Source organism: Lipotes vexillifer, unplaced genomic scaffold (genome assembly GCF_000442215.2).
Source record: "Lipotes vexillifer unplaced genomic scaffold, Lipotes_vexillifer_v1.1 scaffold231, whole genome shotgun sequence".
In the NCBI taxonomy this organism is placed as follows: Eukaryota; Metazoa; Chordata; class Mammalia; order Artiodactyla; family Lipotidae; genus Lipotes; species Lipotes vexillifer.
This window is the reverse complement of record NW_006791822.1, coordinates 189,867-202,309: the sequence shown is the minus strand read 5'-3', so window position 1 is coordinate 202,309 and position 12,443 is coordinate 189,867. Positions and strand designations below refer to the sequence as shown.

General features: G+C 39.8%; 1 protein-coding gene and 1 pseudogene across 2 annotated transcripts in view; both read left to right on the top strand.

Moving 5' to 3' along the window:
- The window catches only part of LOC103079151 (ATP synthase subunit O, mitochondrial pseudogene), a 15,050-nt pseudogene extending 5,468 nt beyond the window's left edge, over positions 1-9,582 (top strand).
- A 614-nt stretch (positions 9,583-10,196) lies between these two features.
- Positions 10,197-12,443, top strand: part of ADAD1 (adenosine deaminase domain containing 1) — a 51,275-nt gene continuing 49,028 nt past the window's right edge. For both annotated transcript variants that reach the window (XM_007464833.1, XM_007464832.1), the window contains exons 1-2: positions 10,197-10,368; positions 11,123-11,311. In XM_007464833.1, coding sequence (XP_007464895.1) covers positions 10,197-10,368; positions 11,123-11,311 — 361 coding nt within the window. The remainder of the gene's footprint in view (positions 10,369-11,122; positions 11,312-12,443) is intronic.

The following is a 12,443-nucleotide window of genomic DNA, read 5'->3' as shown; positions in this document are numbered from 1 at the left end:
AGTACGCGGGCCTCTCACTGCTATGGCCTCTCCCGTTGCGGAGCACAGGCTCCGGACGCGCAGGCTCAGCGGCCATGGCTCACGGGCCCAGCCGCTCCGCGGCATGTGGGATCTTCCCAGACCAGGGCATGAACCCGTGTCCCCTGCACTGGTAGGCGGACTCTCAACCACTGCGCCACCAGGGAAGCCCTGTGCTCTCCCGCTGCATAACTCCAGGTCATGGTATCTCCCAAAAAGGAGTTAGTGCACATATCTGGTGCCCTAGTTTTTGTGCATAGCACCCAAGAGTCACCCCTTGACTGCTGGCTCTGGTGGACAGAAAGGCTTATATTCGTAAGTCCCACAGGACTGTAAAAAACAGAGTTCTTAACTGGCTATTCCCCCAGGGCATGGTGGAGAAGCAGCAGACTGACATGCCCAGTCTTTCTGTGAAAGAAGCTTATTAATTTATCTTCCTACCCGTGGCCTGAGGGGCAGGCTTCAACTAAAACAAGTATATAAGGGACCACTGAAAACCTGTCCAGAGAGGCTGGTGAATGCCATCTTCATGAGGGACCATTGAAAACCTCTCCAGAGACCAGAGAGGCCGGTGGGTGCCATCTTCATGTTTTCCCTCTGCCCCAAGTCAGGTCACCAGTGTCTCTCTGAGAAAGGAGCTTGTGTACATGCCTGGCACCACAGCTTTTGTAGCTGCCACCCAGAGGACACAGCTCTTGATAGCCTGGCTCTGGTGGCTAGTAGGGTTGGGTTTGTGGGTTAAATGGGATGGAGGCAAACAAAGAAAAGTTCTTAATTAGCTGTCACTCCCAGAGGGAGCAAACAGCAAAGCCCATTGCTGAGTCTTCCCATGAAACAGAAAAGCCTACTGCTAAGTCTTTCCCTGAAAGTCTTCATACTTTAAAAGCTGATGCCTGAGAGTCCAGCTTCCAATCAGTCTGCATCTAGGTAATGACTGAAGTCCTCCCCTTTGGGACAATGAAAGATTTTGGCACATGCTCAGCTACAGAGAGGCACTAAGAACAAAGTAGACGACTTAGACAACCACAAGAGTTTGAGATATCAATGGCATTTTTCACAGAACTAGAACAAATAATTCTAAAATTTGTATGGAAACACAAAAAAACCCTGAATAGCCAAAAAAAAATCTTAAGAAGAACAAAGCTGGAGGTATCACGCTCCCTGATTTCAAATTATACTACAAAGATACAGTCATTAAAACAGTCTGGTATTGGCACATAAAGAGACACATAGATCAATGGAACAGACTAGAGAACCCAGAAATAAACCCACACTTATATGGGCAATTAATCTACCACAAAGGAGGCAAGAATATACAGTGGGGAAAAGACAGCTTTTTCAACAAATGGTCTTGGGAAAATTAGACAGCTACATGCCAAATAATCAAACTGGACTACTCTCTCACACGATGCACAAAAATAAATTCAAAATGGATTAAATACTTAAATATAAGATTAGATACCATAAAACTTCTAAAAGTAAACACACCCAGTAAGCTCTTTGACATCAGCCTTAGTAATATGACACATTTGATAAGGGGTTAAGATCCAAAATATAAAAGAACTCATACAATGCAAGATCCATAAAACAACCCTATTAAAAATGGACAGAGGATCTGAACAGACATTTTTCCAAAGAAGACATACAGATGGCCAAAAGGCAATTGAAATGCTGCTCAACATCACTAATCATCAAAGAAATGCAAATCAAAACCACAATGAGATACCACCTCACACTTGTCAGAATGACTATCGTGAAAAAGGCAACAAATAACAAATACTGGCAAGGATGTGGAAAAGGGAACCTTCATACACTGTTGGTGGGAATGTAAATTGGTGCAGTCACTATGAAAACAGCATAGAGATTCCTTAAAAAATTAAAAATAGAACTACCATATGATCCAGCAATTCCACTCTTGGGTATTTATCCAAGGAAAACAAAAACATTAATTAGAAAAAATATATGTTAATAGCAGCATTATTTACAATAGCTAAGATATGGAAGCCACCTAAGTACCCACCAAAGATGAATGGACAAAGATGTGGTACCTATACATACACATAAATGTATATATACATACACACACACACACAGAGGAATATTACTCAGCCAGAAAAAAAGAATGAAAACTTGCCTGATGCGACAACATGAATGGACCAAGAAGGTATTATGCTAGGTGAAATAAGTCATGTAGATTAAGAAAATACTGCATTATTTTACTTATATGTAAAATATTAAAAAAAAACAAATGCATAAACATAACAAAACAGAAACAGAATATACCATCAGGCCACTCAAGATGGAGATTCTCTTGCTCTCTGTACATCCCTTGCTCAACCAGTACATGCTTTATCTACATGCTACTCAAATGACTAACCTTCTCTCTCATTCATAGAGCCTAATCAGTAACTGCCTACATGGTTGCCCCCAGCGTCAGATAGTGATTGTTATAATCTTTAGATCAGAAAGGCTCCACCCTCCTAGTTTATCAAAGGGGTTATGAGGGACATGCCCCTTTGCTGGTTTCCCTGGTAACCAATAAGCCAACCTGATGTCAATTCCACCTACAACTAGTAACCTCCCTCTTCCCCTAGTAGCGACGACAGCTGCTGTGACACCTGCCTGCTGTCTGCCATACATGGTGGAGTGTTGCTCCAGGAACTCCTTGCTTCAGATGTGTAAGATCCTCTATCCAATAAACCACCAATATCGCTGTCTATGGGCTTTTTCTTCAGTCTTGAGGTTAGGCAATTACAAGGCTTGCAGGCCTGTGGAATGCAGCTCAACCTAGTTACAGATATAGAGAACAAACAGGTGGTTGCCAGATGGGAGGGGGGCTGGAGGGGGTGGAAAGAAATAAATGAGGGAGATTAAGAGGTACAAACTTCCAGTTGTAAAATAAATGAGTCACAGGTGTGAAATGTATAGTGTGGGGAATACAGTCTGTAACTCTGTAGTATCTTTTTATGGTAACAGATCGTAACTATATTTATTGTGGTGATTATTGTGAACTGTGTAGAAAGATCAAATCACTATGTTCTGTAACAGGAACTAACACAATGTTGTTGGTCAATTATACTTCAAAAACAAATAAACTCATAGAAAAGGAGACCAGACTCATAGTTACCAGAAGCAGGGATTAGGAGGAGGAGGAATTGGATGAAGGCAGTCAAAAGGTAGAAACCTCCAGTTATAAGATAAATAAGTACTGGGGATGTAAAGTACAACATGATAAATATAATTAACACTGCTGTATGTTATGTATGAAAGTTGTTAAGAGAGTAAATTCTGAGTTCTCATCACAGGAAAACATTTTTTTCTCTTTCTTTAATTTCATATCTATATGAGATGATGAATGTTCACTAAACCTATAGTGATAATCATTTCATGACGTATATAAGTCAAATCATTATGCTATACACCTTAAAGTCATACAGTGCTGGATGTCAACTATATCTCAATAAAACTGGAAGAGGAAAAAAGACAATAGAAAGGATCAGTGAAACTAAGAGCTGGCTCTCTGAAAAGATAAAATCGAAAAACCTTTAGCTAGAGTCAACAAGAAAAAAAGAGAAGACTCAAATAAATAAAATCATAAATGAAAGAAGATACATTACAACTGATACTACAGAAATACAAATGATCCTAAGATACTACTATGAACAATTATACACCAACAAATTGAACAACCTAGGAGAAATAAATTCCTGGAAACACACAACCAACCAAGACTGAATCAGGAAGAAGTAGAAAATATGAACAGACCTATTACTAGTAAGGAGACTGAATTAATAATCAAAAACCTCCCAACAGACAAAAGTCCAGGACCAGACACCTTCACTAGGGAATTCTACCAAACATTTAAAAAGAATTAATACCAATCCTTCTCAATCTCTTGCCAAAAATGCAAGAGGAAGGAATATCCCAAAACTCATTTTATGAGGCCAGCACTACCCTGACACCAAAAACAGACAAGGACAGCACAAGAAAAGAAAATAATAGGTCAATATTCCTGATCAGCACAGAAGTAAAAACCATCTACAAAATATTAGCAAACTGAATTCAACAATACATTAAAAGAAGGATCATGCACCATGATCAGGTAGGATTTATTACAGGGATGCAAGGATGGTACAACATCTGCAAATCAATCAACGTGATATATCAAGTTAACAAAAAGAAGAATAAATATAATTGTCTCAATATATGCAGAATTCAACAACCACTTATGATAAAAACTCTCAACAAATTGGGTGTAGAGGGAACATACCTCAAGATAATAAAAGCCATTTATGACAAGCCCACAGGTAACATGATACTCAACGGTGAAAAGCTCAAAGGTTTTCCTCTAAGATGAAGAACAAGACAAGGATGCCCAATCTTACCACTTTTATTGAACATAGTATTGGAGGTCCTAGCTAGAGGCAAGAAAAATAAATGAAAGGCATCCAAATTGGAATGAAAGAGTTAAAACTATCTCTATTTGCAAATGACATATTACAAATAGAAAACCCTAAAGACTTAGACCTAATTTACAAATTCAGTAAAGTTGCAGGATACAAAATCAGCATACAAAAATCTGGTACATTTATATACACTAATAAAGAACTATCAGGGGCTTCCCTGATGGCACAGTGGTTAAGAATCTGCCTGCCAATGCAGGGGACACGGGTTCAAGCCCTGGTCTGGGAAGATCCCACATGCCGCAGAGCAACTAAGCCCATGCGTCACAACTACTGAGCCTGTGCTCTAGAGCCCACGAGCCACAACTACTGAGCCTGCGTTCTGCAACTACTGAAGCCTGCATGCCTAGAGCCCATGCTCCACAACAAGAGAAGCCACCACAATGAGAAGCCCGCGCACTGCAACGAAGAGTAGCCCCCACTCGCCGCAACTAGAGAAAAGCCTGTGTGCAGCAACAAAGTCACAACACAGCCAAAAATAAAAATAAAATAAATTTTTAAAAAAAGAACTATCGGAAAGGGAAATTAAGAAAACAATCCCATTTACAATTGCATCAAAAAAGAATAAAATACCTAGGAAGAAATTATCCAAGAAGCTGAAAAACTTGTATGGTGAAAACTATAAGACGCTGATGAAAGAAACTGAAGATGACACAAATAAATGGAAAAACATTCCATTCTCATGGATTGGAAAAATTAATATTGTTTATATGTCCATACTACCCAAAGCAATCTACAGATTCAGTGCAACCCCCCTCAAATTTCCAAATTTCCATTTTTTTCAAAGAAATAGACAAACAATACTAAAATTTGTATGGAACAACAAAAGATCCCAAATACCCAAAGCAATCTTGAGAAAGAACAAAGCCAGAGGCATCATGCTTCTTGATTTCAAACTACACAATAAACTACAGTAGTCAAAACAGTATGGTACTGGCACAAAGCAGACACACAGATCAACAGAATAGAGCAGAGAGCCCACAAATAAACCCACGCATATATGGTCAATTAATTTATGATAAAAAAGCCAAGAATATACAATGGTTAGTCTCTCCAATAAAACTGGACAGCCACATGCAAAAAAATAAGGCTAGACCACTATCTCACACCATTCACAAAAATAAACTCAAAAAGGATTAAAGACTTGAACATAAGACTGGAAACCATAAAACTCCTAGTAGAAAACATAGGTGGTAAGCTCCTTGACTTTGGTCTTGGCAATGATTTTTTGAATTTGACACCAAAAGCAAAGGCAACAAAAGCAAAAATAAACAAGTGAGACTATATTCAACTAAAAAGTTTCTGCGCAGGAAAGGAAACCATTAACAAAATGGAAAAGCAACCTATGGAAAGGGGAAAAAATTGCAAATTGTATATCTGATAAGGGGTTAATATCAAAATATATAAAGAGATCATAAAACTCAATATAAAAATTCCATACAATCTGATTTTTAAAATGGGAAGATCTGAATACACATTTTCCCCAAAGAATATATACAGATGGCCAACAGGTACATTAAAAAATGCTCAACATCACTAATCATCAAGGAAATACAAATCAAAACCACAATGAGATACTACTTCACATCTGATAACAGCTATTATTTAAAAGACAAGAAATAACAGGTGAATAGATGTAGAGAACAAACGTATGGACACCAAGGGGGGATGGGGGGGGTTGGATGAATTGGGAGATTGGGATTAACATATATACACTAATATATATAGAATAGATAACTAATGAGAACCTGCTGTATAGCACAGGGAACTCCACTTCACTGTACAGTAGAAACTAACACAACATTGTAAGACAACAATACCCCAATAAAAAAAAAAAAAGAAAGAAAGAAAGAAATACCAGGTGAGGATGTGGAGAAAAAGGGAACTCCCATACACTGTTAGTGGGAATGTAAATTCCTGCCCTGGTAATGGAAAACAGTATAGAGGTTCCACAAAAAACTAAACATAGAACTACCATACGATCCAGCATTTCCACCACTGGGTATTTATCTTAAGGAAATGAAAAAAGTAACTGGAAAAGATATCTGCACCCCCATGTTCACTGCAGCATTATTTACAATAGCCAAGACATGAAACAACCTAACTGTCCATCAATGGTGAAATGGATAAAGATGATATATATATATATATATACACACACATATATGTATATATACACACAACTGAATATTATTCACCCATAGAAAGAAGGAAATCTTGCCATTTGCAACAACATGGATCGACCTTGAGGGCATTATGCTAAGGGAAATAAGACAGAGAAATACAGATACTGTATGATCTCACTTACATATTGAATTTTTAAAAAATGAAGTCATAGGGCTTCCCTGGTGGCGCAGTGGTTGAGAGTCCGCCTGCCAATGCAGGGTACACGGGTTCATGCCTCGGTCCGGGAAGATCTCACATGCCGTGGAGCAGCTAGGCCTGTGAGCCATGGCCGCTGAGCCTGTGCGTCCGGAGTCTGTGCTCCGCAAGGGGAGAGGCCACAACAGTGAGAGGCCCGCGTACCGCAAAAATAAAATGAAGTCATAGATTCAGAGTACAGATGGGTGGTTGCCAGAGGCAAGGGGTGGGGATGTCAAAGGTACAAACTTCCAGTTATAAGTCCTGGGGATGTTATGCACAATATTTGCTAAGATAGTAGATCTTGAAAGTTCTTATCACAAACAAAAAAAAACTGTATGTGGTGATGTTAACTACACTTGTTGTGGTGATCAACCTGCAATATACACATACAATAAATCATATGGGTTTTTTAAATAAATTTATTTATTTTTGGCTGTGTTGGGCCTTCATTGCAGTGCACAGGCTTCTCATTGCGGTGGCTTCTCTTGTTGCAGAGCACGGGTTCTAGGCGCACAGGCTTCAGTAGTTGTGGCTCGCAGGCTCAAGAGTTCTGGCACGCGGGCTCTAGAGAGCAGGCTCAGCAGTTGTGGGACACGGGCTTAGTTGCTCCATTGCATGTGGGGTCTTCCTGGACCAGGGCTTGAACCCGTGTCCCCTGCATTGGCAGGGGGATTCTTAACCACTGTGTCACCAGGGAAGCCCTAAATCATATGTTTTACAACTGAAACTAATATAATGTTGTGTGTCAATTATATTTTAATAAAAAAGAAGAAATGTAACTGAGAAAACTTATTTAAAAAAATAAGAATACCACAGTATTCTTCAGGCAAAATGAAAATTAGTCAAACTCCAGGGTGAAACAGGATATTTGCATAGCCTCAAATTATCTCCCTCAAAGTATTTATTAACATGGTGGTTTTAACATATGTCTACAAACTGTGATACTCTTCTCTCCAGGAGATGTATCTCTATTTCCCTCCCCTCATGTGTATGCTGGACTTCCTTCTAACAGAGTACAGAAAAGGGAAAATAGTAACTTCAGAGTGGAGAAACCTGACAGACACAACCTTAACAAGTCATCAAGGTTAACATCACCACTAATAGTTGCTGATATCACATACTCCTTGATATGCCACAAGATGCGCACTTCACCTCCATAGTAGTCTTACCAAATATCCTTAACTCTTGTTTAAGCATGAGAAAACATTAGGCAAATGTAAATTGAGGGCCATTCTACAAAATATCCAACTGGTACTCTTCAAAAGGATCAAAGTCATAAAAAACAAGGAAAGACTGAGAAACTACCATAAACCACAGAAGACGAAAGAGACCATGACTGCTAAGTGCAACGGGGTATCCTGGGTTGAATCTGGACATTAATTAAAAACCTGGTGAAATCCAAATAAAGTATATAGTACAGTTAGTAGTTTTGTACCAATGTGAATTGCTTAGTTTTGATAAATGTACTATGCTATGTAAGATGTTAACACTAGGGGAAACTGGATGGAAGAGTATAGAGGAACTCTATCTTTACAAGTGTTCTGTAAATCTAAAATTATTTCAAAATAAAACATTGTATAAATATGCTTTATCTTTAAGAGTAATTTTTAACCATTCCTTTTACTTCTTTAGCTTCTATTTCCATTCCGTGTCCCTACTCAAACTGATCCTAATGTAATTACATATTTTTGTACTTAGTAGTTTTATTCACCATCCTTAGCACACTTCTTGGCATCATTTGAACTTTTTAATCTCCTGTAAGCAAAAGTTTCTAAATATTAAAGGAAAAAAACCTAGACTGAGTTATCATTACAGTTATCAACGAGCACTTGATCAAAACGTCATAATAAACATTCTGATAACCACTAAAGAATATGCTGCTTTTATTGAAAATGCACTACTTAATGAGAGAAATGATGTTGTTTTTTCTCCCAATTAACCCATGTATTTGTGGATGGATATTACTTCTTGCTATAATGAGGTAGCACACCATCAATTCTGTTATTTTTTTTCTATTTTTTTTAAAGTGATTTAACCCTTGAGAAGCCTTTCCCACGTAAAGAAGTAGAGGGTCACTTAAATTTTGTTATAACAATCTCACTCAATTCCATGAGTTACATGTCAAATCTTGTTTAGTAAAATACTAGTTAAAATATTTTCAACGGTCTCTCAGCAACACCTCTATCAGAGCCTCCTTCAATTTTCACAAGAGCCAAGAACTGAGGACAGGCACACTGAGTTTGCCATACCTGTTTTCAGGACTGTTCCTGGCTTGGCCCCATGTGAAGCTTCTGCAAGAATCCAGGGTGGTTTTTTTCCTGTAAACAATAAAGACACCGTGAGGCCAAACCCTGTCCACAGGGACCTTCTCAGAGTATAACTGGGACAAAGCGAAGGGTTTCATTGAAACTACCCACACACACAGGTAGCCCTAGGGCTGCCTCCGAGAACCCTAGATAAGGAGACCCCATTCCAGTGCTCTGTGAGGATGGAGTGGGTAGAAGGCAGGTGTGCGTAGAGGGCGTGGGGCAGGGGAGCGAAGGGGCCGAACTGCTCAACGTTACCGGCGTGCTCCAGCAGTCAAGACGGCCAAGGGGCCTGGATACCCACCCTCGGAGAGCTGAGAACACACCCCGCGGCCTTAAACGTGCGTGACGTTCTGCGGCGTCCCGACGCTTGGCGACGCAAGACGTGGAGCGCGGCGGGCACGCGCAGGCGCAGGCGCGGGAGGCGGTAGCGCGGGCCTAGGAGACGGTTGGTGACTGGATGAGGCAGGGCGCGGGGTCGTCAGTCCCTGGCCTGCAGGGACGCTGTGAGGCCGCCATTTGAAAGACGCAGACCTGGCCGTGTGGTTAGCCGGCCAAGCGGTCTGAAGTGAGAGGTTGAGGCAGGGAAGAAGAAGCCACGGCGTCGGCGGCGGCCGGCCGGCTCCGTCAGAGCTGCCCGCCGGCGGGGTCCGGCCAGCAGGGCAAGAAGGACAATTTTGGTGAGTGGGTGTTGGGCTGGGACTCAGGGAGGCCGCCAACGGGCGGGCCGCTGCGGGTCTCAAATGTATTCTTTTTGTTGTTGTTGTTTTTCCTGGCACCCGAGGAAGGGCTTTTCACGGACCACCTCGTCCCTTCTTTCCTCTTTGTAGTAGTGCTTTGGGGGAGGGATTTAGGAGAGAGAGTTTTGTCACCCATAAAACTGTAGGCACAGAGCAGCCGTGACATCAGTTAGAGGTTTAGCGCTTGTCGTGTGTGTAAAGGCCGCTTATGGGAATGTGGTTGGTTTTTATTTCAGAGTATTTTTAGTTTACGTAGTACTTTTTTTTGTCTTCTGCCAACTTTCTTACAATTTGTAGGTGAGAAAATGTCTGGCCACGATGACTGGTTTCAGAGTTCTCGGGTCCCTAGCTTTGCCCAGATGCTGAAAAAGAATTTGGCAGTTCAGCCGTCAGCCCAGACGGTAACCACACCCACAGGATGTTCCTCGGAAAGTTACAGGCTGTCGAACATGACATCCAAGGTTACTCAAGTGACGGGTACAAACTCTTTTACATTTGTACTAACGCCTACGTTCTTTAAGATTCTGAGATGGCCACTTAGTTTTGTTGAGCCCCCAGTTTAAATGTTTCCTGGATATATATCCATTTACCTGTGGCCATGTCCCAACTGAAACTTGGATTTGACTCCCAGCACAGAAGTCCTTCCCTTGGCTACTGACTTAATTGTTCTTTACCAGTTGGGTGTACAACCACTTCCAGTGTGTCTTGCCTTTTTGAGGTGAGGCTGTGTCATCCCCTTCAGGAGAGAGGACTGGATTTATACTGGTTTCTATTCCACATATCACTCAGTAGAGTGTTAAGTGTAGAGCAGGGACAGACACACTAAAAATTTGATTGAATTCAACGTGAAAGGTAATATGAAATAGTGAATGGGAAGCAGAAGCTAGGTTCTAGTCCCAAATCTGTCTTAATACATTTTAGGCCTTAGTTAACTCATGGATAAAACTGGCTTAGAGAGCCTCTGAAGACCTTGACATCACTGAAATTCTAGGATTCTTTGATATCACTAAATTATATGACAATGATAGCACTTTGCAAAATAGTACTCTAAAAGATATATACAGTAACAGGTTACACTTCTTTAGTAGTAGAAACTCATTGTTAATGAAAAACACATGTGACTAAATGTGTCTGGAACACCTTCCATTTTAGGAAAGGGTTTGGTGCTTTTGCTTGTCTTATTATTCTTTTTAATTTAACCAAGTTGACAAGCGTAAACATTTATTTTTAGGTAATTTTCCAGAACCATTGCTCTCCAAAGGTCTTTCATCTATTTCAAATCCTCTCCTTCCTCCAAAAAAAGTACCTAAGGAATTTATAATGAAATACAAGCATGGAGAGATAAATCCGGTATCAGCCTTGCACCAGTTTGCGCAAATGCAGCGGGTTCAGCTTGACCTTAAGGAAACAGTAACAACAGGCAAGTGCGAAGTAGTATCTGGTTGTTCCAGTACTAGAAAATATTTTCCTATTGAAAACTGTATATAAGTGGTACAAACTTTGATTATTTTATTTATTTGCCTAATGTCAGGGTTAGATAATTGCTAGTATGTCTTGACAAGGGTACTTCAGAAATTTTTATGTTCATACTTCTTTAGCCTTTTGAACCTCTAAATTTACTCATACAAAAGTTCTAAAATACTGAATTTTAATTTTTTGTGTATGGCTAGTTTAAATCTCATCAGCCTTGTAGATTTTCAATTGTAAGTAAGTACTTCTTATAGCATAAATATACTTTTGTAGGGATGTTGAATATTTGGACTCTGATAATTTTATGAGTATTCTTTGATAATGATGCCTAATGAAAATTATAGTCAAATTTGGCTTCTGAAATTTATATTTCAGAACCTAATTTTTATAAAGTATAAGGGAAAATAGCAGTTACCTGATTGATTCTCTGTCTGCAGACTTGTCTTTGACTAAATTTCTCCATTCTCTCTTAAACTGTCCCCTGCCAGAAGAATCTGTTAGCACATTGGGCCTGTGGAAGGCTACAGGAGTACAGATTAGTAAAAGATGGAAAGAAGTTTCTGATTTCTTAACCTTATGACTAGTGATTAGGAAAATTAACAGGTGACAAAAATAGGGTCTTAATAATGAAGTGAAGTTTTCCTAGGTTCTATCACTGTAGGTTGGATAACTTCATATGATCAATACTATGGACTGAATTTCTGTGTAATTAGCTTTCTGCCATTCTTCTCAGACTGCCCTTGGAAAATGTAAACTATTGGTCACAGTATGAAGAAAACTTATCAGGGCAACTCTTCGTTGAACAAAGCAAAAACTCAAAAACACAATCCAGTGATTGTTAATGGTGTTCATTTTATGTGCATAGTACTAGCTGAATAATCTAATTCAGTAGATTTGGTAGAAAAACCAGAGTGTCAGTATTTTTGAACAAGCTCTTTAGTATGGATTTAGATGATGATCAAGTTTGAGAACCTGGGGTAGAAACAGGATGAAGCTTAAAGTCTCTCAGCACTCTGACACAGAGTACTTATTAACATATTTGACACATAATATCTCACAAATAAGAATCATCTGGGCCACTT